Source organism: Nyctereutes procyonoides, unplaced genomic scaffold (genome assembly GCF_905146905.1).
Source record: "Nyctereutes procyonoides isolate TBG_1078 unplaced genomic scaffold, NYPRO_anot_genome, whole genome shotgun sequence".
NCBI classification, from domain to species: domain Eukaryota; kingdom Metazoa; phylum Chordata; class Mammalia; order Carnivora; family Canidae; genus Nyctereutes; species Nyctereutes procyonoides.
Window position 1 is genome coordinate 48,345,931 of NW_026575142.1, and position 24,410 is coordinate 48,370,340.

The 24,410-nt window shown below is 54.1% G+C and overlaps 3 protein-coding genes across 8 annotated transcripts; 2 read left to right on the forward strand and 1 right to left on the reverse strand.

Moving 5' to 3' along the window:
- Nucleotides 1-386: 386 nt before the first annotated feature.
- Nucleotides 387-4,611, forward strand: POLR2H (RNA polymerase II, I and III subunit H). 2 transcript variants are annotated; one of them, XM_055307635.1, is made up of 5 exons: nucleotides 388-607; nucleotides 2,170-2,253; nucleotides 2,337-2,430; nucleotides 3,226-3,309; nucleotides 4,245-4,611. In XM_055307635.1, the coding sequence occupies exons 1-5, from the start codon at nucleotides 535-537 to the stop codon at nucleotides 4,360-4,362; spliced, it is 453 nt and encodes a 150-aa protein (XP_055163610.1). In that variant the 5' UTR covers nucleotides 388-534; the 3' UTR covers nucleotides 4,363-4,611. The 2 variants fall into 2 exon arrangements, with proteins under 2 accessions (XP_055163611.1, XP_055163610.1); XM_055307636.1 differs by lacking the exon at nucleotides 2,170-2,253 and having other exon boundaries at nucleotides 387-607.
- Nucleotides 4,612-7,555: 2,944 nt separating this feature from the next.
- THPO (thrombopoietin) lies at nucleotides 7,556-13,665 on the reverse strand. 3 transcript variants are annotated; one of them, XM_055308263.1, is made up of 7 exons: nucleotides 13,193-13,665; nucleotides 11,993-12,083; nucleotides 11,736-11,888; nucleotides 11,354-11,481; nucleotides 10,980-11,066; nucleotides 8,974-9,141; nucleotides 7,556-8,732 (listed from the first exon to the last, which is right to left on the reverse strand). In XM_055308263.1, the coding sequence occupies exons 3-7, from the start codon at nucleotides 11,746-11,748 to the stop codon at nucleotides 8,070-8,072; spliced, it is 1,059 nt and encodes a 352-aa protein (XP_055164238.1). In that variant the 5' UTR covers nucleotides 11,749-11,888; nucleotides 11,993-12,083; nucleotides 13,193-13,665; the 3' UTR covers nucleotides 7,556-8,069. The 3 variants fall into 3 exon arrangements, with proteins under 3 accessions (XP_055164238.1, XP_055164239.1, XP_055164237.1); XM_055308264.1 differs by having other exon boundaries at nucleotides 11,736-11,893; nucleotides 13,193-13,285; XM_055308262.1 differs by lacking the exon at nucleotides 13,193-13,665 and having other exon boundaries at nucleotides 11,736-11,893; nucleotides 11,993-12,949.
- Nucleotides 13,666-15,401: 1,736 nt separating this feature from the next.
- CHRD (chordin) lies at nucleotides 15,402-24,390 on the forward strand. Of its 3 annotated transcripts, none has more exons than XM_055307659.1 (23): nucleotides 15,402-15,562; nucleotides 15,794-15,897; nucleotides 16,411-16,540; nucleotides 16,689-16,817; nucleotides 16,912-17,011; nucleotides 17,135-17,222; nucleotides 17,585-17,726; nucleotides 17,843-17,983; nucleotides 18,062-18,144; nucleotides 18,221-18,368; nucleotides 18,516-18,622; nucleotides 18,745-18,864; nucleotides 19,674-19,830; nucleotides 20,175-20,395; nucleotides 20,842-20,955; nucleotides 21,280-21,558; nucleotides 21,648-21,741; nucleotides 21,858-21,914; nucleotides 22,198-22,301; nucleotides 22,756-22,858; nucleotides 23,294-23,448; nucleotides 23,619-23,718; nucleotides 23,948-24,390. In XM_055307659.1, exons 1-23 carry the CDS (start codon nucleotides 15,415-15,417, stop codon nucleotides 24,001-24,003), a joined length of 2,880 nt encoding a protein of 959 aa, XP_055163634.1. In that variant the 5' UTR covers nucleotides 15,402-15,414; the 3' UTR covers nucleotides 24,004-24,390. The 3 variants fall into 3 exon arrangements, with proteins under 3 accessions (XP_055163634.1, XP_055163635.1, XP_055163636.1); XM_055307660.1 differs by having other exon boundaries at nucleotides 23,951-24,390; XM_055307661.1 differs by lacking the exons at nucleotides 22,198-22,301; nucleotides 22,756-22,858.
- The last annotated feature ends 20 nt before the right edge of the window (nucleotides 24,391-24,410 follow it).

Sequence of the window (24,410 nt, forward strand, 5' to 3'; positions counted from 1 at the left end):
GGTCAGCGCGCTGGGGGCGGAGTTCCGCCCCGTCCGCCCTCCGCCCTCCGCGTGGACTGTGCCCTCGGCGGGCACGCAGACCAGCAGGGGAAGGTTTGCGCCGGGCTTCTCCGGGCCAAGGATCAAGGTCCCGGGCTGGGGTAGGCCCGCCCGCATTCCAGGCGTCCCGACCCGGCCTCTCAAGAGGGCGCAGTGGAGCCTCCGCGTACTGCGAGACGCCGCGCCGCCTCGGCTGGAGGTGGAACTAACCGGGTCCCCGCCCCGGGGCGGAGCCATCCGGCCCCGAGTCCCGCCCCCAACTCGCGAGGCCTCTCGGAAGGAGTCTTTCGGGGCGGAAGTTCGGGAGCCCCGAGGGCCGGGCGGCGGAAGTGGCGGCGGCGCTGCCGGCCCGCGCGCATGCGTGTTTCCAGGGCTCTGCGGCCGCTCTCTGGGCGCGCGCTCTCCTTCTCTGCTGAGCTCCGCGCGAGGGGGAGCGCGGACCCCTAGGCGTGGTCGCGCTCCCGGCCCCTCTCGTACTCTCGTGGCCACCTCACCATGGCGGGCATCCTGTTTGAGGATATTTTCGATGTGAAAGACATTGACCCGGAGGGCAAGAAGTTTGACCGAGGTAAGGTGGAGGTAGACGCAGGGGCGGCCGAGTCAGGGGGCTAACCTCCTCGGGGACACGCCTGTGGGCCCCTGGTCCACCCACGCCGCGTGGCCCGCCCCTGCCGGCAGTTCCTGACTCAGGAATCCCCATCAGGAGACCTTGGATCGATGGGAACACGGCGTCTCCCGAACTCCGCCTGGCTCCACACAGGCTGCGCCCGGTGCCTGGGTGGCCCGTTCTCATGGTGCTGGTGCACTGCTGTGCATCTTCCAGTCGCTCCCCACTCTGCTGGGCGCTGTAGCGTGCACCTTACACACACTTCGTCCTGCCCAGTTCTCTCAGGAGCCTCCATGAAGTAGTTGGTGTCTTACCCATTTTGCCCCGAGAAGTTAAGTAAGCTACCTAGGGCTGCACAGTGACTAATCCGACTTCAGAGCCTGTATTCTTGTATTGTCCTGAGAATCTCTAGCCCTTTGTGACATCCTCTCTGAATTAGGATTGCTGCTTGCCATACAGCTCTTTATTCTGCCACTGATCAGACTGGGCCTCCTTGGGGGGGTCTCTTTTTTTTTGTCCAGAGACTGAGATGTTCTTCAAGACAAACACCAGGTCTTTTTTTTTTTTTTTTTTTTTTTTTTAATTTATGATAGTCACACAGAATGAGAGAGAGAGGCAGAGACACAGGCAGAGGGAGAAGCAGGCTCCATGCACCGGGAGCCCGACGTGGGATTTGATCCTGGGTCTCCAGGATCGCGCCCTGGGCCAAAGGCAGGCGCTAAACCGCTGCGCCACCCAGGGATCCCCAAACACCAGGTCTTAACAGTCCTGATGGTCCACTCAGCACAGCAGCTGGCACAGAAAGACAAAACTTTTTTTTTTTAAGATTTATTTATTTGATAGAGAAAGCAGAGTGAGAGAGCATATGAGTGAGGAGGAGGGGCAGAGAGAGAGAGAGAAGCAGACTCCCTGCTTGAGCAAGGAGCCGGATACGGGGCTGCATCCCAGGACCCCGGATCACGACCTGGACTGAAGGCAGATAACCAACTGAGCCACCCAGGCGCCCCAAGACAAAACCTTTAGGGGGATCCCTGGGTGGCTCAGCGGTTGAGCACCTGCCTTTGGCCCAGGGTGTGATCCTGGAGTCCCAAGTCGGGCTCCCTGCAGGGAGCCTGCTTCTCCCTCTGCCTGTGTCTCTGTGTCTCTGTGTCTCTCATGAATAAATAAATAAAATCTTTATAAAAAAAAAAAAAGACAAAACCTTTGGATGAATGAATAACTTGTCTAAAGTCAGGTTGTTTCTTAATCACCTAGGCAGGCCTAGAACCTGGATATTATTTATTGCCAGAGGGACCTTTGGTTGTTTTCTGGGATTCTGTCCACTTGCCATAGTTTTCACTCCTTTCCTTCTGGCGTATCTGGTTCTCATTGAGTCTGCACTTCTTTGAGAGCAGATGAGAGGCTAGTGGATGCAGATGGGGTTCGAATGAGTGCTCAATTGCATGTAATCCCCCAAAGTGGGGTCTGCGGGGTCTGCAGAGCCTGGCAATTACCTATGCCACTCTTTCTCTACCTCCCTCCAGTGTCTCGGCTACATTGTGAGAGTGAATCTTTCAAAATGGACCTGATCTTAGATGTAAACATTCAGATTTACCCTGTAGACTTGGGTAAGTATTGAACACAGACAGTAGCAGAAGACTTTTTGACATTTCAGCTGTTCTTTAGCCTCCGGTATTGCCATGATTTTCAGGTGACAAGTTCCGGTTGGTCATAGCCAGTACATTATATGAAGATGGTACCCTGGATGACGGTGAATACAACCCCACAGATGATAGGCCTTCCAGGTGAGGAAGTGAAGTACTTCCCTCCCAGGAAAGGAGTACTTGAAATATGCTTGAGGACTAAGTAGATAAGTGGTATAGAAAAAAACCCTTATTTAATTTGTGGAATAAATGATTATCAGTAGTATCTGAGCAACCTTAAGGAAATTGCTGCACTTAAGAATTTAGTGGGGATCCCCGGGTGGCTCAGCGGTTTAAGCGCCTGCCTTCGGCCCAGGGCATGATCCTGGAGTCCTGGGATTGAGTCCCTGTCGGGCTCCCTGCATGGAGCCTGCTTCTCCCTCTGCTTCTCCTTCTGCCTGTGTCTCTGCCTCTCTCTCTCTCTCTCTCTCTCTCTCTCTCTCTTTCTCTCTCTCTCTGTCTCTCATGAATAAATAAATAAAATCTTAAAAAAAAATTCGAACAACCAGATGTTTTTGCAGGGCAGCGATTACATGCTTGTGGGTTGTGCCTTATCGATGGCTAAGGAGATGACCATCGAGTGACTCAGGCTATGTGAGCCTTGCGTCTTGGGAGAGAGTTTGGTATGATGGAAGGGCTTTGGAGCTCTACTGAGTTCAAATCAGCCCAACCAGTTCTTTGTTGAATGGCTTTAACCTCTTGCAGCCTCAGTTTCCCCATCAGTAAAGTGCAGATGATCACACCTTGCTCATATGGTTGCTGGGAGGACTAAATGGCATTGTGTTTGGAAAACGTCTGTTAGAATGGTGACACTTACTTACCAGTTAACCATTTTTAAAGAGCTTCTTACTTTTGTTTACTACTTTGAAGAATAACCTTGCTCCTACTGTTCCACAGGGCTGACCAGTTTGAGTATGTAATGTATGGGAAAGTATACAGAATTGAGGGCGACGAAACTTCTACTGAAGCAGCAACGCGTCTGTAAGTTCCATAGTCTTGTGAGAACCCTTGTCCCCCAGCCCTATTCTGATAATCTGAGCTCCGCTCTGAAAATTTGGGCCATGCGTCATGTTTCCTGGGTTGGGTCTCTCCCCAAGCACCTCAGACCTAGGTAGGACTTAGAAGGAAATTGTCTGTTCTGGAACAGTTTCCAATCCGAAATGTAGGCTGCTCGCTTGGCCCTTTGTCAGGACCTCAGGGCTCAGGGGTCCAAATGAGAAACTGATGATCTTGATATGGGAAGTGCAAAGGAAGGTTGCTTCCCCAGGAACTAAATGCAGCATTAAGTGATTAAACTGCTAGGTTTTTTGGTATTTGTTTATTTGTGTGTGTGTTTCGCCACTCTGTAATCCAATCCCTAGTTCTTTGGTTTCCTTGCCCAACTATTCTTTTCTTTAAAATTTTATTAAAACAGTATGTGCCCTTTGTAAGAAATTGGAAAAGCAGAGAAGTAATCTGAAGAAGCAAGAAAAGTCACCTATAATTCTATACCCATTGGGAACCTTTTACACAAACATTTTTGAATATTCTAGGTTTTTTCCTGTGTACTTTTTTCCTTGAGATCACGTTGTTTGTTACAATGTTTTCTTCTGCTCATTTGCCTTCAAGTTATATAAAACAGGTTTCCATGTGTCAGTTTAAAGCTTTTCTTAAACAATTTAATAGCTGCATAACATTCCAGTAAATGGATATACCTTAATTCGTTTGACCATTTCTGTTATTTTGGGCATGTAGCATTTTCCACTTTTATTGATAAAAAGAACACTACTTTGCACATATCTGTGCATTCATCTTTGTCTGAATTTTGGTTCCTAATGACAAAACGCTAGAAGGGTGCCTCTTTTTCGTAAGCTGGGATGGAGAGCGACTGGGTTGCTGCTGCTCCAGAGCTTAAACTCATGGGACTTCCATTTCAGCTCTGCCTATGTGTCCTATGGTGGCCTGCTCATGAGGCTGCAGGGTGATGCCAACAACCTGCATGGATTTGAAGTGGATTCCAGAGTTTATCTGCTGATGAAGAAACTGGCATTCTGAAGCACCCAGGAAGCCAACCTTGCTGTTCAGTCACTCAGACCTTGGACATCCTTTCGAGCCTGAGGAGCAGTTACTGTTGACCACCTGGTCAGAAAGGGCTGGCTGACTGTTCTCTGGGGGTACATCTTTAGGTGATCTGGACTCAATGGGAAACTTGCCTGTGAAAGACCCAGTGGGAGAGCTTAAAACGAATCAGAAGTTGTTTTGTGTATATGATTTTTTAATTAAACTTTGCTTTTTCAGACTCTTCTCCACCTTTAAAAAAAAATATTTTCCATTACCCTAAAATCATTTTTTTTTTTTTTCCAATTTGCCTGTGGTGTATTGTTTCTGGCCCACAGCCAGGTGATCACATGTCAATGTAGAATCTATTCTGGCTTCCTGGTATTCTGGCTGGGTTTAGGGTTGTCTCAGCCTCCTGGTTTACTATCCCCAATATTTATCCTCCAATGTGATTTTCTATCTGGGAGAGAGAGTACTGTGCTTTTGGCTCTTGAGGGCACCCCAGCCCCGGAAGATACCACCCGTTTGGCATAGAATTTTGAATTGGCAAGGAGCCCCGCTTCTGTCCTTGCAACACTTCCAGTCTCTTAGGAAGTCAGATCACGTTGATTTGAATGAGTCACTTGCATAGCCTGGAAATGTTCGTCATTTTTGTGGAAGCTTTGGATGGAGGCTTTTAGATCCTGGCTTGGGATGCTACTATGAAGAGAATAGGAAGAGCAGATTTGGTGGGTATAGGAACAGGTGGAGGAGCTAGGTGTCTGTTCTACATTTCATAGGTGACCTGGAGGGAGGGTAAATGGTGGGGGTTCTTACCAGTGATGCTGAACAGGCGGCTGCTGCACAGACCAGTGAAGTGGACAGGGCAGCAATACCAATGAGGTTGGCAGTCCGATGCCAGTACCCAGGACAATGGAGCAGCCTGATTACAGTCACTAACTTATAACTGGGCAAGAACAAAATTGCGGAAGTGGTGATGCCTACTAGCACTCCAGCATATGAACTGGCTCTCCAGCCTGGCTTTTGAGGTCTCTGAGAAAGTATACTGGACTCTAAGTTCCCCTGGGAAATTCAGGGTGGCAATCCAGAAAGATTTTGAATGTGTATTAAGCAGTTTTCTCTTTGAGAATGTGTATTAAGCAGTTTTCTCTTTTGATCTCCTGACTTTGCCTTGGGGGCCTGTCCCCCTGCTGGGATGCCCGGGGATATTTCCTTCCCCATCATTTTCAGGTCTTTACATGAGGTGTTAGAAACAGTATTTAGGGAAATGGGTTGAAAATGAATGATCTCTACAGGGGGGGAGGAAAAGGTGTTTCTTTGGTTTACTATGTGGGAGGGGAATAGAAGAAGCAGTGGGGGTTGGGATGAATTTTTATGGAATCCTAGGACTTTTACATGGAGTCAGATTTTTGGGGTGTTGGAGAAAGATGGATTTAGGTTAGAGTCAGAGAACCTAATTACCAGTGGTAGTTTGTGGGGTAGCATAGGACGCTATCCTGGCTGCCCCGGGGTAGCAGAAGAGAGAACTGGCATGCAGTTGAGTAGAGAGAAGAGTGTTCTGGTTTTAACAGTCTTGCTTTTTGTGTAAAGGGAAGAAGGGATAGAATCAGCCTGAGGAAGTTTGGGGAAGGGTTAAATTCTCAATAGGGACTGATTAGTTCTCACTGGAGAAGCCCATGAGTTAACTTGCATTTGCCCTAAAGTGAGTCAAGTGCCAATACAGGATGCCTGGAACTTACTGGCCATATACTTATTACAGTTTTGCTGTCCTTATCTCTCATCTGACTGCTGAGAACCCTGAAAGCCTTTCCTTTTGGTCCCTTTGGCATATCTTGTTCTGGGTGCTAACTCTTTCATGTGCCATAAAGTTCTTCATTTGATCATTACGTTTAGCTTAGTTTAGTATTTCAGTAAATTAAAATTTCCACTTAAAGTTCCCTTGACCGGGTGCTGGAATTTATAGTGTGGAAGAACTATACTCTCTCATGCAAAAACTGACACCCTCTGAGATTTGAACTTTTGAGCTTTGTGCATTTGTCGATTCCTTCTCCATGGCAACTGTTCTGCCATGATGGGAGAGAAGGACACCTGGAGATGTCTGAATTGGTCACCCTCGTCCACGAGCTTTGGTTTTCTTTCTTTCTTTTTTTTTTTTTTTTGTTGAGTTTTGGTTTTCTACTCAGAACTCTAATTGTTGGTGTATTTCCTCCCTCAGGACTTGGACATCTTTTCTAATATGTAGAATTACTGAGTGATCTATTGCACAGTGCACCACACTGGGGACAGTACAAGCTCTAGTCAGCCCAGGCTGTTTCTTTTCTTGCTCACCGGCTGTGAGCATTGAGAATGTGTCTGGCTTCTCTCAGACTGGTATCATCCCAACCTGGTAGAGGTGTGTGAGTGCTCTAAAAGGTAATCTGCAGGAGGTTCCTGGCACACTGGCTTTCATTCTTCTATTTTGGGATACCTTTAGTAATCCTGGGGTATTTGTGGCAGTGTTTGAAACTCTGGGATCCCAGCTCTTTTACCCTCGTGGTAGTTTTTCTCTCCTTTGGGAAGGTGGGGAGGGAAGAGGAAAAAACCTTCTGTTAGTTTTCCTACAGGAGCATCTGGAGGTAGGGTTGACCTTTGCAATGGAGTTTTTGCTTGGGGGCAATTTAAACCTATCCCTAAGCACCATGGAGGCATTTATTTGCAGAGACCCAAGACCTGTAAGGCTGGCTTCTTCTCTAGAGAATCCTTAGCAGAGTTCATGGTGGTCACAAAGGGCTACATCTTAGATACTGTGGACTTCTGGGAATTGGGAAATGAGCCTTCAACTTGTACTTGTCCCTCCCGCTGTGTGAGCCCTAGGAGACTGGCTCTTGCTGCTTCCTGCACTTCCCCCTGACCTCCACAGGAGGGAGGCAGGAACCCGTGCCTGGTGAAGCTTCCTGCTGAGCTGCTGAAGCTCTTGCTGTTTGCTCAGCTGTCACATCCAGGTTTTGTCTTGACTGAACTGTCTGCACAGCCTTACCTGGGGTGTGAGGCTCTCTGAGGCTTCCTGTTAACTTTTTTGGAGGGGAGGGAAGGGGGAGATCTATTGCCCCCTGAAGAACATCTTTCCCTTGCTTTTCAGTTACCTTCCGGGTGTTCTTATTTATTCTTTATTTATACAGGTTCAGTTTTGTTGATTGTGTAGAGACAGCTTTTCTGAGAAACAACTTTTCATTCATTTTTCAAGAGTAAAATTCTCCTAAGGAAAGGAGATCAGAGTCCCACTGACTGAACACGATAGTAAAGGGAATAAAGAGACTGACCTTAGTTCTGAGTAGAAAACCAAAGCTCTTTTTTCCCTGTTTTCTGCCATTAAGGTTAGTCTCTGCCTCTGTTCAGAAGCTAGGCTGGTCTAGCCCTTTGCAGAATTATCATAGGAAAAAGAGCATGTAGAGAATTAGTAAGCTGTAAATTTGTGCAGAAAATAGACCAAAGATAACTAGCTGCTCTGGTGAATATTATTGATAGCTTAAAAAAAAAATAGCTTCTGAAGTTTTACAATATACAGTGAAAAATCCCCTTTTCTGTCCCGTGTATCCCCCTTTAGCAGGGCTTTGGGTTTCAGGTGAAAGCAGGAAATCTGGTATAACTTGACTCCCAGGGCCTCCCCTCCTGGAAAGGGAACTTTACAATGGAGACAGTGCTGATGGTGGCAGGGCTAGAGTACCTTACTCCTCCTGAGACAGATTCTGGAAGTGAGGGTGGGCTGCAATTAGAAGAGGACTGGTAGAGTTGGCTGTGGCGGAGGGGTCAGGAGGTGGAGGTTGGAGTGGGCTCTGGGGGATGGGCGAGGTGGGTAAAGGGGAGAAGAGTGTGTATTGCCCAGGAGGAGGATGGACTGGGAAAGGAGAGTATCTGGGCCAGAGGTTGGGTGGCAGGGCATCCATATCTGAAGTTCCTGGAGGGATGTCTGGGGCTCCTAGGGCCGTGAGTGAGAGTCCAGGAAGGAGTCCATGAGTTCCATTCAAGGGTCCATGTGTCCTGCTCAGGTGTCCAGGGGTTTGGTTTAGGGACCTGGAGGTTTGGTTCAGCAGACCAGGAATCTTGGCTCTGAATCCCTGCAGCCTCTTCAGAAGTCCAGAGCCAGTAGTTCTGGCTGAGATGCTGGAGTTTGTCTCCAACAATCCAGAAGTCCTGTTTGGGAGCTTGCGCAGTGTGAGGAATAGGGAGGTATTGCTTGGGACAGCTGTAGTGGGTTGGCTCTGCTTGGCACAGAGGGTGGGCCCTGCTACAAGCAGCAGGAAGCGCACCTTTCCTCGGAGCAGTTGTTGGAAGCTCAGGAATATGGCATTGGGATCCTTGTGAGTTGTGGTCCTGCCCTGTGGAGGAAGCTGAGGGCAGAGGATGGGCCTGAGGCCAGAGACCTGGGCCAGATATCATGCTCCCACATCTCCAGGGAAAGATAAGGCACCAGCACCCAGACTTTATGGCTGGGAGAGAGCACTCCTTAGTTGGTCACCTGTGCTACTACCCTCATGATTCCCATAATTCTCCTTTCTTCCCTCAGGTCTTCTAAAGGGACTGAGTCAGCAAAGGACAGTTTCTGAATAGTCCTGTTGACTCAGGACTTACCTGGGTTCCAAGGAGGCCCTGCAGGGCCCCAAGGAGGAGGCGGACCTGTCTAGAAAGCTGTCCCAGAAGGGAAGAGAGGCAGGAGGGTCCCAGTTGTCCCTGCGCTGCCAGGACGCCATCCAGGAGAAGGGCTACGGCTCCCAAAACGTCCTGTGCCTTGGTCTGCTCCTGCAAAAGAGATGGAAGGGAGAAGCGGCCTGCTTCAAAGGGCATGCTAATAACGGGTGGGGAGCCCAGAGGAGTAGCCAGTGGAATGAATCATAGGAGCTGAGAATTGGACAGGACCAAGGTCCCACCCAGCACAGGAATTCCTTCACAGTCTCCCGACAATTGGTCATCGGCCTCTGCTTGAACAACTCCAGTGTCCGGTAACCCAGCCTGGTCTTACACTTAATTTCAGTCAGAAGAGTTCTTTCTCCTCCTTACCCTATGCTGAAATCTGTGCTACCTCTCATTTCCAGTGCTGCCAGTCTACCTTTCTGCAACAAAATCTTAGGATCGTAGGATTTTTAAAAATTTAACGTAGAGATGAGACCATCAGAGAGATCATAAAGATGATGAAGAGAGGCTTCCTGATAAATGGCAGAGTTGGCACTGCAAGGGATCCCTAGGAACTGCCCTTTGTCCCTGGCCCAGTTCTCCTAGAAGACCTGAGGGGAAAAAGGGGGATTCTAGGGATCTTGAGGGGAGAAGAGCTGACCTCCCAGGAGGTTTCCTGAGCCTCAGACTAAAGCACTTCCACCTATACCACAAGACTATCACTTTCATCCAAACTAATCCGAACTAATCAGATGGGCTTTTTTTTTTTTTTTTTTTTTTTTGCCATTCGTCACATAACATGTTTTCTATCCTCTCACTGTACTCCTTCAGTACTGTTAAGTGCAGGCCACTTAGAGAAAGGTTGTTTTTTTTTTTTTTTTTTTTTTTTTTAGAGAAAAATTTTTTAGGAATATTTCCACGAGGTGGTTGCTAAACATCTAAAGCCACCTAGAATCACTAGCTTTTATTATTTATTTATTTTTTAAAAAGATTTTATTTATTCATGAGAGACACATACACACACAGAGGCAGAGACATAGGCAGAGGGAGAAGCAAGCTCCATGCAGGGAGCCCGATGTGGGAGTTGATCCTGGGACTCCAGGATCATGCCCTGAGCCGAAGGCAGACGCTCAACTCCTGAGCCACCTAGGTGTCCCTAGAATCACTAGCTTTTAAAATAGCTGCTTTAATAGTGTGACATGCTAAGTTTGAGGTCAACTCAATCCTCCCAAATCTTTTTCCAGTTCTAGGCCCACAAGCTTACATAAGGGAAGTGGGAGCATTGTGGCTTGAAAGCTGGAATAGGACTTTACTCGATTACTTTGAGTAAATGTAGAATTTTTTGTATCTCTGTTAAATTTTACTTTGTTTTTGATATAGCCTTTCAGCAATTTTTTAAATTAATTAATTAATTTATTTTAATTTATTTATTTTTATGATAGTCAGAGAGAGAGAGAGAGGCAGAGACACAGGCAGAGGGAGAAGCAGGCTCCATGCACCGGGAGCCCGATATGGGATTCGATCCCGGGTCTCCAGGATCGCGCCCTGGGCCAAAGGCAGGCGCCAAACCGCTGCGCCACTCAGGGATCCCGCCTTTCAGCAATTTGAATCTCGATCCTGTCTTTTGTTATTTTAGCTGTGCTTCCCAGTTTTGTGTCATCTGAGGATGACAGATCAGTCTTACTTCTTCATGCCAACTTAAGGACCTTGCACAGGAATAGGTCAATGGCATGGCCATGGGAGACTTCCATGTGGCTTTTCTTGGTGGTCAGCTTTGAATATACTGGGACAGCAAGCCATCTTGTCTAGAGGATATCATCACAGCAGAATGTAGATTGGGTTAGGGTTGCCATGCAGAAGAGGAGATATTTTTAGGGAGCTCAGGAATTTTGAAGAATCCATGGAAAGTAGGAGGAAACTGATGAAGACAGGATTTAGGGAGGCCAAGGAAGCGATGGCTTACTTACCTTCTGGGTTTTCCATTCTCCCAAACTAAAGTCCACAGCAGGCAGCAGGACAGGTGTGGACAAAGGGTAAACTTCTGGACACTGGCTCTATTGAAAAAGATGGGTGGTGGGGTGGGTGGGGTGGAGAAGGGATCTCAAAGAGGAGGGGAGGGTATGGTGACCCACTGACCAGGATAGGCTTGTATACCCAGACTAGAGCTTTTAAAAGTGGACTTGATTATGATTGTAAATCATAATCCTTGTCAAGGAGTGGTGATGGGGAGGTGGACAATATGGGAAGAACAGTGATTGGGCCAGGGAATGAGAGGAAGTGATGGGAGAAAGGGTATCTAACCAGTTAATGGATAGAGGGTAGAGTGCCAGGAGATTCTCACCAATCTGCTGTGAAGGACATGGGAGTCACGAAGCATTTTATTTAGGAGACGGGGGTCACAGGCAGGAGGAGCTGGGAGGCATGGATCCAGTCTTGCAGTTAGGAGAAGCATGACCACGAGGAGCAGCTCTTAGGTGAGGAGAAGTGAGGTTGAAAGAGTGGATAAGGAAGAAATCATTGTCAGGTGCTAGTCTAGGAATTCCCATTTAGGACCCAGACCTGAAATCCAGGGAATTTGCCTTTCAGAAGCCTTATTCCTGGAGATTGGGTTCCCGCTGTCCTCCCCACCACCCACCCACCCACCCACCCGGCAGCACCTCTTCTTTGACTTTCCTCTTTAACCAGGTTTTGATTAGGCCCTAGGGCCCTCAGGTGTTTCTTACCAGTCAGCTCCATTCTGGCCGGGCTGTCTGGTAGGAGTGGCTCCCTGGTTGGGGCCTCTCCCCTGAATCCTTCCTGGGGCCATGGAGGCGGTTTGGGCTCTGGCACTTCTTGCACAGTGGGGCACAGGTGGGCTGAGGAAGAGGGTCTGGAATCTATCCTCCAAGTGACAGGAATAATGAACATTTAATCAGGTGTCAAGGAAAAGGCTGCCTGGTGAGGGGAACAGCTGCTGGGAGGGCATGAGATGCTGACCAACCTGGCACTGCTGAAGCTCTGCTCCTGGGTCTCCTTGTGACTGCAGCATATAGTGTCTCCTCTGTTAGGGTTCCTCAGTGACTGATGTGGGGCTGTGGACAGAATATGTACACACACACACACACACACATTCATTGGCCTCAAATTCTGAGCAACCTTGGTTTTTTGGTTGGATACAATATGGGATGAGAAGAGGGAATAGGAGTATTGTGGCATAAGCCTGGAGAAGTGGTTAAAAAGCAGGATATAGAGTCAGGAGGAGGAGCTAGCAAATCTGTGTGATGTGTTGAGGGGTAGCTCGGGGAGTCGAGCTGGGGAGGAGACTTGGGCAAAAACAAAACTGGACTACTAGGGGTTGGCGATTACAAGATTATGAGAAAGTGGTATGGGAGCAATTAACCTCTCATTCTCTCTCCATTTACCCCCACCCATAAGCCTCTTGGAATTTTTCTTTGCACTCCCAGTTCTAAAATAGTGGGTTATCCAAGGCAAAGAGAGAAGCTAATAGTCCTGGAGCTTCCCACCTGAGGCAAGCTGCCTAGCAATGGGCACCTGCTGAGTGAGGCACCTCACCCACCTTACACGGCTTACCTCGCCTTGAACACCCACTGCATCCATCTCATAGCTCACATCTTCCTCCCTGCCCCCTTTGCAGACCCCTTCCAGTTCCTCACAGGACCCCCCACATGGCCTCCTCCTTCTTTGACAAGTCGTGCAAAGAGGCCTGCACCTGATTCAATATTGGGATTTCCTGTAGGTCTGTCAACATGCATGAACCCTCCTCCCACTCCTCTCTCCTTGGGTCCAGCTTCTCCCGTCCTGAGATTTAGAACCTTAAGCTAGCTAAGAATGGCAGGGTACGAATGGGGACTGGGCCTGTGTCCAGCCTGATGCTATACGTCCTAGGCCCTAAATGCACTACCTTTCTCATTTTCTCCCTGGGCACATGTTCCCTTTCCTTAGGGCCAGCCAGGACAGTGCTGTATTCCTCTAAATCTATGATCAGTCCTTCAGAACCCAGCACCCCACCCCCTACCCCTGCTCTGTCCTGCTCCTCCCATTCTGGGAAGGCTACACTCTTCTCGACAAAGGTCAGTGCCTGTAGGTTCCAGTTTGCCTGCCCCTCCCCCAGCTGGGAGCCCAATTCCTCTTTCCTGTCCTTCCTACCCTCATTTAACTCCAAACCCTGCTTGCCACTCACCGGGTGGAGAAGGGCTCCAGGACCCAGGTGCATAGCAGGCAGCACTCTGGGGATCCGATGGGTAAGAAGACACGTAGTGTTGGGGCACAGCCCCTCCACAGCAGTAGGGTCACAGGCCTGCCCCGGGACACTTCTGCCCAATCAGAGAGCAGGGAGCCACCAGATACCGGTGAAGGCTCCCGGAAGTGACGCTTCTCCTCCCACCCGCACTGAACGTGGAGCCCCTACCTGGACCATGGTCCACTAGCAGAGCCCAGCTCTTCCACCCACACACACCGCAGGGAGGATTACAACAGGGGGATCCATCTTTTTCTAGGAGATGGGAAACCTGGATGGGAGGGGAACAGGTCTTTTTTCCTAAGAGAAATCTGGCAGGACATTTTTTGTTTCTGCAGAAGAGGTACAGAGATCTGGTTCTGGTTTTAGATTGGTGGGTTTTTCAGTTCCTGATTGGCCAAATTTCTTTTTCTGGACAACACACCTGCTGCTGAGAGCCACCAGGGCTCTTGCTTTCCTGCCTTTCTCTCATATAACCCCATAGGGATCAAGTCTTATTCTCCCTTTCCCAGTGGGAATGTGAGTATTGCCTGTATTAGAAAGACCCTGTCATTGGTCAGTGTCATGGGAAAAGGGCTTGGATTCTTTGAGAGGCCTGCAGGGTGAGGGGTGCATGTTAGGGGTGGTTGGGCTGTGCTCAGGTGCCCCTCTGCAGGGGGGCCCAATGGCTCAGACAGCTAAGGCCACTTACCTCCGTGCCCGAGCTCTCCTGAGCTTGCCCTTTCTCTCTCCCTCTTCCATCTCCTACCACTCCATATGTGACAAGAGGAATAACCAGGCCCATGTGTCCCTGTCTTAGGAAAGACAGCTGCTGAACCTCCCCCGCAAATACCTCCTGCTGGCCCCCCTCTTCCTTTGGCCCTGGCTCTAGTTCCTTTGCTTTCCCCTCAGTCCCAGTCTCCTCACAGTCTCTGTCCTCAGGGGCCTCCTGGCCTGACCTTGTTCCCATCACCCCCACCCCAGTTCTTCCCCTCCTCCCAAGGATGGGGCTGTCAGCTAAGGAGTATGGCCTAGATCCCGGAATTCTCCAGTTCAGCCAGACAAGATGCCTCCCAAGATTAGGAAGGAGGGTGCTGGGGTGGTTGGGAAGCTGGTGGGCAAATGGGTGTGGGAGGGGACAGGGAGGCAGTCATGACCAGGCAACCAAGACAAAGGAGGCTGGGGGTGCGGTGGAGAGGCAGAGGGTCCCCAGGGGTGATGGGAAGAGGGAGAGAAAGGATGTCAGGCTGGGGACAATGATGGTTGGATGGGCCTGCGGACAGGTTACCAATAGGGAAAGAAATACTGGCGCAGACTGAAAGGGGACTCTTTCTGGCTAAGTCCCTGTCCTGTGGAAGAGTAGAGTGAGGAAAGATCTCAGCGAAGAGGTAGGGACACAGGCCAGCCAGTGAGTGTGGGTAGTATGGGGTTTGAGAGGTGCTGTGGGCCCACAGTAGGGGAGATCAGTTGACGGGCCTTTCCTGCACGCTGTCATCCTTAAAAGACGAGTCTTCATCCTTCCGGCAGGAACCGAGCACTAGCCCAGTGGCCGGCCCAGGCCTCAGGCCCAGCCTCTGCCCCTCCCTGGCCTGGGGCTCCCGTCTTGGGCCGGACACGCACCTCCCGGTGCAGCCGCCCTGTGGCCGCCAGCAGCGGGGGGCTCCAGACCCGCCTCTCCTCCCCGCTTCGCGCCCCCTGGTCCCTCCCCTCCCCCTACCCCCTTGGCTCCCCCTTCCCCTCCAGCCCCTCCCTCCTCCCCTGCCCCGTCCCAGCCCCTCCCTCCCCTCCCCCACTCGCGATCCGGGCCGCTGCTGCTGGGCCGGACCCCCCGGGCTCAGCCCGGCCCCTCGCCGAGCCGCCGCCGCCGCCCCGTTTGCTGAGGAGGAGGCCCCCGGCCGGGGCGCCGGGCGCGGGGCATAAAACGGGCCAGAGCCGGCGCCCAGGGCACTAGAACCGCGTACGGCCCGGGTCAGCGCCCGCCCGCCCGCGCTCCTCCCGGCCGCTCCTCCCGCCCCGCCCGGCCCGGCGCCGACTCCCGCCGCCCGACGAGCCCCTCGCCGCACTGCCCGGGCCCTGGCCCCGGCCCCCTCCCGCCGCACCGCCCCCGGCCCGGCCCTCCTCCCACCTCCCTCCTCCCTCTCCTGCTCCCTCCTCCCTCCCGCCTCCCCAGCTGTCCCGTTCGCGTCATGCCGAGCCTCCCGGCCCCGCCGGCCCCGCTGCTGCTCCTCGGGCTGCTGCTGCTCGGCTGCCGGCCGGCCCCCGGCGCCGGCCCCGAGCCCCCGGCGCTGCCCATCCGGCCCGAGAAGGAGCCGCTGCCCATTCGCGGAGCGGCAGGTAGGTGGGCGCCCCGGGGGGCGCGCGGGCAGAGAGTCCCGCTCGGGGCAAGTCCGCGCCCGCCCGGAGGGGGCGCCGGGCGCAGGTGGCTCGGCGCGGCGGGCGGCCCGGAGGGGCGGGCGGGGTCGGGAGGCGCGTCGTGCGGGGGCACCCAGGGCCCGGCCCGCGGTGCCCAGGGCGGGCACGCCGCGGGAGTGGGACAGCGGCCGCCAGCCAAGCCCGTCCCCGCAGGCTGCTCCTTCGGCGGGAAGGTCTATGCCTTGGACGAGACGTGGCACCCGGACCTGGGGGAGCCCTTCGGGGTGATGCGCTGCGTGCTGTGCGCCTGCGAGGCGGTGAGTGGATCCAACTGCCGGGGATCTGGCCGGGGCCCTGGGGGGCGGGGGAGCGCTCGGGTCCGGGATGTCGGAGTGGGCTGGCGCTGCTGAGGAGGAGGAAGCGAGCCTGCAGGTATATACACAAATATATATATTTGTGTCTATGATATATATTTTTCTTCTGGCGGAGAAAGTGGGGAGGAAGCGCCCCCTTCAAGTCTCAGGTGTTGACTGTTATTGATCACCCACTATGTGTCAGGCTCTTTGCCAGCGGTTTCCTTGGTCTCTCACTTCACTCCTAGAATAATCCTACTAATTACAGACTATTACTGTCCCCATTTTCCAGATAGGGACCTTAAGGCCCAGAGAGGTTAAGTAGTTTGTCTAGGGTCACGCCGCTTGTAAGAAGCAGAGCGGTCCTCACTCCATGGGATGACCTCGCTCTGGTCCTGTGGCCCTCCCCTGCTCGCCCTGGGTCCCACCAACTGGCGTCTTGCACTCACTCGCTTTTCCCATCTTCCCCGCGAGCAGCCTCAGTGGGGTCGCCGCGCCAGGGGCCCGGGCAGGGTCAGCTGCAAGAACATCAAACCCGAGTGCCCAACCCTGGCCTGCGTGCAGCCGCGTCAGCTGCCGGGACACTGCTGCCAGACCTGCCCCCAGGGTAAGACCCGCTCGCAGTGAGGGGAGGACCGCAGGGCAGTGATACTTGGTCCTGCGCCACGCGGCTGGGGCGGACGGAGCAGATGGAACCGCCAGCTGGCTCTCCGGGTGCCCAGCCGAAGCCCGTGTTTCCCTTTTGCCCGGCTTAGAGCGCAGCGGTGCCGAGAGGCAGCCGACGGGCCTGGCCTTCGAGTATCCGCGGGACCCAGAGCACCGCAGCTACAGTGACCGCGGGGAGCCGGGCTCCGAGGATCGGTCACGTGGAGATGGCTACACGGGTAGGCAGGGGCCAGGCAGCAGCTGGATTCGTGGTTGCGGCCCGGGCTGCCTGCTGCAGTGGGTGACGGTACTCGGGACATCTTTTCCTCGCAGACTTCGTGGCGCTGCTGACGGGGCCGAGGTCGCAGGCCGTGGCTCGGGCCCGAGTCTCTCTGCTGCGCTCTAGCTTGCGTTTCTCCATCTCCTACAGGCTGTGAGAAAGGGGAAGGTGGGAGGAGGGGTCAGCTGGGGACTGGGGAAGGAGAGTCGGGAGAGGCTGATGGAGCTGCTCCTGGACTAGGCTCAGAGCCCATGCTCACACGACCTTCATTCCCAGGCTGGACCGCCCTACTCGAATCCGCTTCTCAGACTCTGCTGGCAGCGTCCTGTTTGAACACCCTGCAGCCCCCACTCAAGATGGCCTGGTGAGATGATGCCATTTATGAGTGCTTATCCGGTCTGGGCATTGTACTGAGAGTGTGTTCTGCATTGCTTCCTTTGGTCCTCACAACAGCCCAGTGAGAGGAAGGCACTGACATTATGATGCCCGTTTTACAGATGAGGGAACTGAGGCTCAGTAGCAGAATGTGATTTGCTCAAGGTCACACAGCTAGTAAGTGGTTGAGCCAGGATTTGGACCCCAGCATCTGGTTCCAAGGCCCCTTCTTGAGCTTCCTAGGAGGGCTTGGGGGCCCCTTCCCATAGTCCTTCCTCACCACAGCTGGGCCTCCCTGCTGGCCCATGTTGCATGCTGTCTAAGTAGGGCCTTCCTGTCTCTCTGCTCCAGGTCTGTGGGGTGTGGCGGGCAGTGCCTCGGTTGTCTCTGCGGCTCCTTAGGGCTGAACAGCTGCACGTGGCACTTGTGACACCCACTCACCCTTCAGGGGAGGTCTGGGGGCCTCTCATCCGACACCGGGCCCTGGCTGCAGGTGAGGGGAGCACATGGGTCCCTGGGTGTGAAGTTCTGAGTCTTCTCTATCCCCAGGAATGGAGTGGGCTGAGGAGGGGACTTTCTGATGGGCTCTCCTGGTCCTCCCTCCCCCAGAGACCTTCAGTGCCATCCTGACCCTAGAAGGCCCCCCCCAGCCTGGCATGGGGGGCATTGCCCTACTCACTCTCAGTGACACAGAGGACTCCTTGCATTTTTTGTTGCTCTTCCGTGGACTGCTGGAATCCAGGAGTGGGGGTAAGTGGGATGGGGCAGGTGTGAGGAAAGTAAGGAGAGCACCTCTCTCTGAGGCATCCACATGTGTGGCCATTGCAGGACCAACCCAGGTTCCCTTGCGACTCCAGATTCTACACCAGGGTCAGCTACTGCGAGAGCTGCAGGCCAATGCCTCAGTCCAGGTGAGTGAGGGGCTGGCTCTTGCTGCCCCCTGCTCTGGCCTCTTGCTGCACCCACCATACCTTGCTCTGTCTCCAGGAGCCAGGCTTTGCTGAGGTCCTGCCCAACCTGACAGCCCAGGAGATGGACTGGCTGGTGCTGGGGGAGCTACAGATGGCCCTAGAGAGGGCAGGTGGGCCAGGGCTGCGCATCAGTGGACACATTGCTGCCAGGCAGAGCTGTGATGGTGAGGCAGGGTGGGGCCTGGCACCCTGGGCACACACAACCGAGAGGCACAGACAAGTGGCCAGGGTGGGTATGGGAGGAATCCTGGGGGCCTGGGGTATGAATGGCTGTGAGGCAAGTCCACTGCCACCTTTCTGTCCCTCTGCAGTCCTGCAAAGTGTCCTTTGTGGGGCTGATGCCCTGGTTCCAGTTCAGACGGGTGCAGCCGGCTCAGCCAGCCTCACACTGCTAGGAAATGGCTCCCTGATCTACCAGGTAAGAGTCAGGGGCTGAAGAAGGGAGAGGGCAGCAGGATAGGGTGGGGCTTTGGCCTGCAGGGTTCAGGCCTCAGGCCTTCTCTATCACTCCAATTTGCCCTCTCCAACCCTGCCCACCAGGTGCAAGTGGTAGGTACAGGCAGTGAGGTGGTGGCCATGACGCTGGAGACCAAGCCTCAGAGGAGACACCAGCGTACTGTCCTGTGCCACATGGCTGGACTCCAGCCGGGAGGACACATGGTGAGTGCTTCAGGCAGAGCCAGGCCCCAGGGCCCGTGCACCAGAGCTAATAACAATGCAGGGGTGTGGAAAGCCACGTTGGACAAGCAGAGCTGTTGAGAATCATTCACTCACTACCAGGTTCTTTCACTGGCACATTGATTTCCTGGACACATTTTTGGTGAGCCTCAGGCTAGGGACTGGAATACGAAGAAAAGCAGATGTGCCCCTGTCCTCAGCAACCGTACATCAAATGGAGGAGGGAGTTGAACAGGGAGACCACATAACTATAAATGTGTCAGCAACAAGTGCCACTTACTGAGCCTTTCTATGTGCTACATACTGTACCGATTGCCTTTCTCATATTATTTTTGGCCTTCATGGTTTCTGTTTTTTTTTAAATATTTTATTTATTTATTCATGAGAGACACACAGAGAGAAGCAGAGACATAGGCAAAGGAAGAAGCAGGTTCCCTCCAGGGAGCCTGATGTGGGATTTCATCCCAGGACCCGGGGATCACGACCCAAGGCAAAGGCAGATGCTCAACCACTGAGCCACCCAGGCGCCCCATGGTTCCCATTTTATAGATGATGAAGTGAAGGATCAGAGAGGTTAAGACTGTTACATAGGTAGGAAGTGGCAGAGGAGGGACTTGACCTGGGCTTGTGAGGTTCTTGCTCAGTTATGCATGTGTGCTTTGGGCGTAATGAGTGCACAAAGCATGGAAAGGCATTCAGAATCTTGAGCTTGTGGGAAAGCAGAGGAGGGTTCAACTGGAATCTAGCAGGCTGCAGCCAGGGCTCATCCTTCCCTGCCCTCCCCTCCCTAGGCTGTGGGTGTCTGCCCTGAACTGGGTGCCCGAGGGGCTCACATGCTGCTGCAGAATGAGCTGTTCCTGAACGTGGGCACCAAGGACTTTCCAGATGGAGAACTGCGGGGGCATGTGGCTGCCCTGCCGTACAGTGGACACAGTGCACGCCATGATAGTGAGTGCCCCGGGGGGTTGCCTGCACTCCGGTGTCCTCTAATCTGTGACTCAAGCATGGGAGGAATGGGGCCAGGGGGCCAGGGCCTGGTGTGTCTTTCTCTGTGCCTGAGCTCCAGGTTGGCATCTGGGGACCCATCTGGGGATGTATAGCCTGGCCCTGCTGGGAGACTCTGATTCCATGGTACAGGAGTCTAAAACTTGCTGCCCCCCAGGCCTGGGCCTATGGACAGTGTCTGCCTGTCTGTGGAATGCGTGTTGGGGGAGATGGGGAATACCGGGATGAAGGGAGTGGCTGCTCTAGGCCACCTCCTCAGCTGTCGCCTCTCCTCTGTCTGGATCCAGCACTGCCCGTGCCCCTGGCAGGAGCCTTGGTGTTACCCCCTGTGCAGAGCCAGGCAGCAGGACATGCCTGGCTCTCCCTGGACACTCACTGTCACCTGCATTATGAAGTGTTGCTGGCTGGGCTTGGTGGCTCAGAACAGGGCACTGTCACTGCCCACCTCCTCGGGCCTCCTGGGATGCCAGGGCCCCGGCGGCTGCTGAAGGGATTCTATGGCCCAGAGGTGAGGACGTGTTGGTGGAGGCAGCTTGGGAAAGATCTGCTTGTTAGCATGAAGAGCTGTGCAGGCCTGTGGTGGGGGAAGCAGAGAGCCGGTAGCCTGGCACGGCACAGCTGACACGGGCTCGGGAGTCAGGCCACCTGGCTATGAATCTGACCCAGCCTCCTAGTATCCATCCTCCTTTCCTGCATTCCTGTCTGACGGGCTCTCTTGGATAGTATGTGATGTCCTAGACCTACAGAGGAGTGGGTGGGATGAAGCAAGCCTCCTCAGATGGGGTGGGCTACCAGACTCGGAAGTCAGAGAGACCTGACACCACGGCTAGTGGGCTTCAATTCCCTGAAGACTTTATTTAACCTTCCCATGTCTCAGTTTCTCGGCTGTGAATTGAGAATGGTGGGCACAGCCCTAGAACGCCTTGTTTCAACCCCTTATCCTGTCTCATACAGGCCCAGGGCGTGGTCAAGGACCTGGAGCCAGAGCTGCTGCGGCACCTGGCACAGGGCACTGCCTCCCTCCTGATCACCACCAAGGGGAGCCCCCAAGGGGAGCTCCGCGGGCAGGTAGGCAGGCGGTGTGGCCCGCTGGGGGTGGTTCAGAGTCGGGCTGGGTGCTCTTGCCCGAGTCACTCGCTCTCTCTGAGCCTTGGGAGTGGTAGTATCACATTCCCTGGCTGGTTGGGAGCATGAGGCCAGAGAAGGTTCATGACCAGGCTGGCAGCAGAGCATCCTGTCACTGGTTGTTGGGGGTGATTGCTGCTGCTATTAGCATCTTCCCCGGTGTGGGGGTGCTCAGAGGTCGAGGTGTTTCCGGCAGGCGGGCTGGCCGTGGCTGGTGGAGACGCAAGGGGGAGCCCGGGCGCTGCCTCAACCCGCCTCTCCTCCCAGGTGCACATCGCCAACCAGTGCGAGGTGGGCGGCCTGCGCCTGGCGGCGGCGGGGGCCGAGGGAGCGTGGACGCCCGGGTCTCCGGATGCAGCGGCCGCTGCGCTGCCTGCGGTGCCCGCTGTGCTCGGCCCCGACGCCCCCGCCCCCGCCCCCGCCAAACCCGGCGGCCCCGGGCGGCCCCGAGACCCCAACACCTGCTTCTTCGAGGGGCAGCAGCGCCCCCATGGGGCCCGCTGGGCGCCTAACTATGACCCGCTCTGTTCGCTCTGCACCTGCCAGGTAGGGCTCTGCTGGTGGAAGGGCGCACTGAAGTCTGGGTTTGGGGCAAGGGTCCCAGTCAACCCCCCAGCCCCCACCTCTCTTTGCAGAAGCGCACGGTGATTTGTGATCCGGTGGTGTGCCCGCCACCCAGCTGTCCCACCCCCGTGCAGGCACCGGACCAGTGCTGCCCTGTGTGCCCAGGTGAGGGTCCTGCCTGAGTACAGGGTGTAGTGGAAGGTCCACCGTGTAGCATGAAGTCTCTAGGGAGGGAAGGGGGGTGGTCTTCCTCTGCCTTCACTCTTTCTTTGGGTCCACAGAGAAACAAGATGTCAGAGACCTGCCAGGGCTGTCACGGACCAGAGACCCTGGAGAGGGTGAGCTGGAAGTCTGCGAGCAAGGGTGGGGAATCCAGGGGAGCTGTTGGGTGGGACCAGGAAAGGAACAAAAGGGTGAGACTATATATGGGGAGAGGGGAGAGGGAGGCTGAGGGGCACAGATTCCGAATGACATGTTAGGCTTCATTTGAGTCACTGGTCCACAAATGGGCCCTGGGGTTAAACTAGTGTGGGGTTGTCCTGAGACTCCAGCCCTGATTGTGGGCCCAGCCAATGAGCTCAGTACTCATGGCAGCTGGGCACTGTCCCCCCCACCCCCCAGGCTGCTATTTTGATGGTGACCGGAGCTGGCGGGCAGCGGGTACCCGGTGGCACCCCGTCGTGCCCCCATTTGGCTTAATTAAGTGTGCTGTCTGCACCTGCAAGGTATGGCTGCCCAATCCTCTCTGGTACCATAACCCAGCAGGGTCCGCAGAAATGGGGAGGGGGCTGCCAGAAGAGGAGAGCCCAGCCTTGGTGCGGAAGGCTCAAGGATGAGAACACTGTGAAAAGTCCTTTGAGCTTTGAGAGTCAGCTTCCTGCAGGAAAAGGGAAGGGCTGACGTGGGTGTGATTTCTGGCTTTGCTCGCTGACTCGCTCCATATAGCCCTGGCATTTTCTGTTGCTCCCCGAACTTCCCTTTCCACTCCTATAAGCAGATAGGAGTGCATCTACATTGCAGGGCTACCATGAGCATTTGAGTTCAGGTATATAAAGCACCAGTCCAGGGCCTCTGAGTGAAAGGTCATTGAAATATGACATTTGAGGGATGGAAAAGGAAAGGGAGGTTGCAGGAGGCTCCCCTTCCTTTCTGACACCCTCCTTCAATGGATCCCTGCAGGGGGGCACTGGAGAGGTGCACTGTGAGAAGGTGCACTGTCCTCGGCTGGCCTGTGCCCAGCCCATCCGTGCCAACCCCACCGACTGCTGCAAACAGTGTCCAGGTGAGGGGGGTGGGCACTGAGGCTTCTTGGGGCAGATGAGGTGCCCCATTGCCTTGTCCTGGGTGAGGGGATGTGTGGTGAGGGTGGACGGAAGGGAATTCTCAGTTCATTCAGCGTTCACTGAGCATCGTTCCGTGCCTAGCCTGCATTTGGAAAGAAGGTGCATGTATTTATTAGAGGGCTATAATGGGTTCCAGTTTCTGCCCTTTCCATCTATCCCCCCTCTCTCCCTGCCTTACTTCAATCCAACCATCCAACTATTCATCCACCCATCCGTCCGTCCGTCCACCCGTCCATCCATCCTCTCATCTAAACGTGTCACCTACTAAGTGGCAGAAACTGCTAGGTGTTGGAGATTCAAAGACAAAACCCTGGTGTCCCTCACAGGACTCACATCTGCTGAACTCTTCCTCCCTCCCCCCCCCACCCCAACAGTGGGGTCAGGAGCCCACCCCCAGTTGGGGGACCCCATGCAGGCCGATGGGCCCCGGGGCTGCCGTTTTGCAGGGCAGTGGTTCCCAGAGAGCCAGAGCTGGCACCCCTCGGTGCCTCCCTTTGGGGAGATGAGCTGTATCACCTGCAGATGCGGGGTAAGTGGGGAGTGTGCTTTGTGTGAGGTGGGTATTGGGGGCCTGGCCCAGAATGGGGAGACCTTTCCAGGGAGGGCAGGCTCCTGGGAGAGGGCTTCCCTGAAGGGGCTGAAGACTGCTGTGTCCCTGTGCCTGTGGGTACCCTCAAAATCTGCTCTGTCCTGCACCAGGCAGGAGTGCCCCACTGTGAGCGGGATGACTGTTCACTGCCACTGTCCTGCGGCCCAGGGAAGGAGAGTCGCTGCTGCTCCCACTGTGCATCTCGGCGGGGTAAGTGAGGGGGCTGTCGGTGGGTGCCTGGGGAGGGAAGGCAGCACCCGCTGCCTGCCAGGAGCCATGCCATCTGCTTCACGAGTGCCATTCCATTCCACCACATAGCAGCCTTGTAGACTTGGTACCGATTGCTTTTGCTTTACAAATGAGATTTCTGAAGCTCAGAGGAGTTAGGCAGCTAGACTAAGGTCACGTGGCTCCAAAATTGACTCCCTTCTGCCTCCAGCAGCCCCAGAGACCAGGACAGTTCCAGAGCTGGAGAAAGAAGCTGAAGGCTCCTAGGGAGCCTCCAGAAGACCACATGACCAAGAGGATGGGGCCTGGGCTGGGGGAAGGAGTGGCGCCAAGGACCCTGCATTCTCCTGTGGGAAACCCAGTGCCTTTGGCTCCTCTTTTCTGCCTCTTCTCCCTTCCCCCACTACCTCTGGGAACCACAACTCCACAAGGGGAAGGGGCAGCCAGGGCAGACCAAGGCCATGGCCACTCCGGCTCCTGCCCCGTCACCCTCCAGCCTCTGCCCTGGAAGCCCAACCCCTTTCTTTCTGTACATAATGTCACTGGCTTGTTGGGATTTTTAATTTATCCTCACTCAGCACCAAGGGTCCCCCCCACTTCACTCCTGCTGCCCCTGAGCTGAGCAGAGTCATTATTGGAGATTTTTGTATTTATTAAAACTTTTTTTTTTTCAG

What these genes read in the sequence shown, in the direction of transcription:
- CHRD (XM_055307659.1), top strand. Translation starts at nt 15,415, where the DNA reads ATGCCGAGCCTCCCGGCCCCGCCGGCCCCGCTGCTGCTCCTCGGGCTG. An exon ending in AGGCCAATGCCTCAGTCCAG is followed by an intron (nt 18,145 to 18,220) that starts GTGAGTGAGGGG and finishes CTCTGTCTCCAG; the next exon opens with GAGCCAGGCTTTGCTGAGGT. An exon ending in GACCAGAGACCCTGGAGAGG is followed by an intron (nt 21,915 to 22,197) that starts GTGAGCTGGAAG and finishes CCCACCCCCCAG; the next exon opens with GCTGCTATTTTGATGGTGAC.
- THPO (XM_055308262.1), bottom strand. Translation starts at nt 12,207, where the DNA reads ATGCCACAATACTCCTATTCCCTCTTCTCATCCCATATTGTATCCAAC. An exon ending in ATGTCCTTCACAGCAGATTG is followed by an intron (nt 11,067 to 11,353) that starts GTGAGAATCTCC and finishes CTTTTTCAATAG; the next exon opens with AGCCAGTGTCCAGAAGTTTA. An exon ending in GAGAATGGAAAACCCAGAAG is followed by an intron (nt 9,142 to 10,979) that starts GTAAGTAAGCCA and finishes TCTCTTTTGCAG; the next exon opens with GAGCAGACCAAGGCACAGGA.
- POLR2H (XM_055307635.1), top strand. Translation starts at nt 535, where the DNA reads ATGGCGGGCATCCTGTTTGAGGATATTTTCGATGTGAAAGACATTGAC. An exon ending in GGGCAAGAAGTTTGACCGAG is followed by an intron (nt 608 to 2,169) that starts GTAAGGTGGAGG and finishes ACCTCCCTCCAG; the next exon opens with TGTCTCGGCTACATTGTGAG. An exon ending in GATTTACCCTGTAGACTTGG is followed by an intron (nt 2,254 to 2,336) that starts GTAAGTATTGAA and finishes CATGATTTTCAG; the next exon opens with GTGACAAGTTCCGGTTGGTC.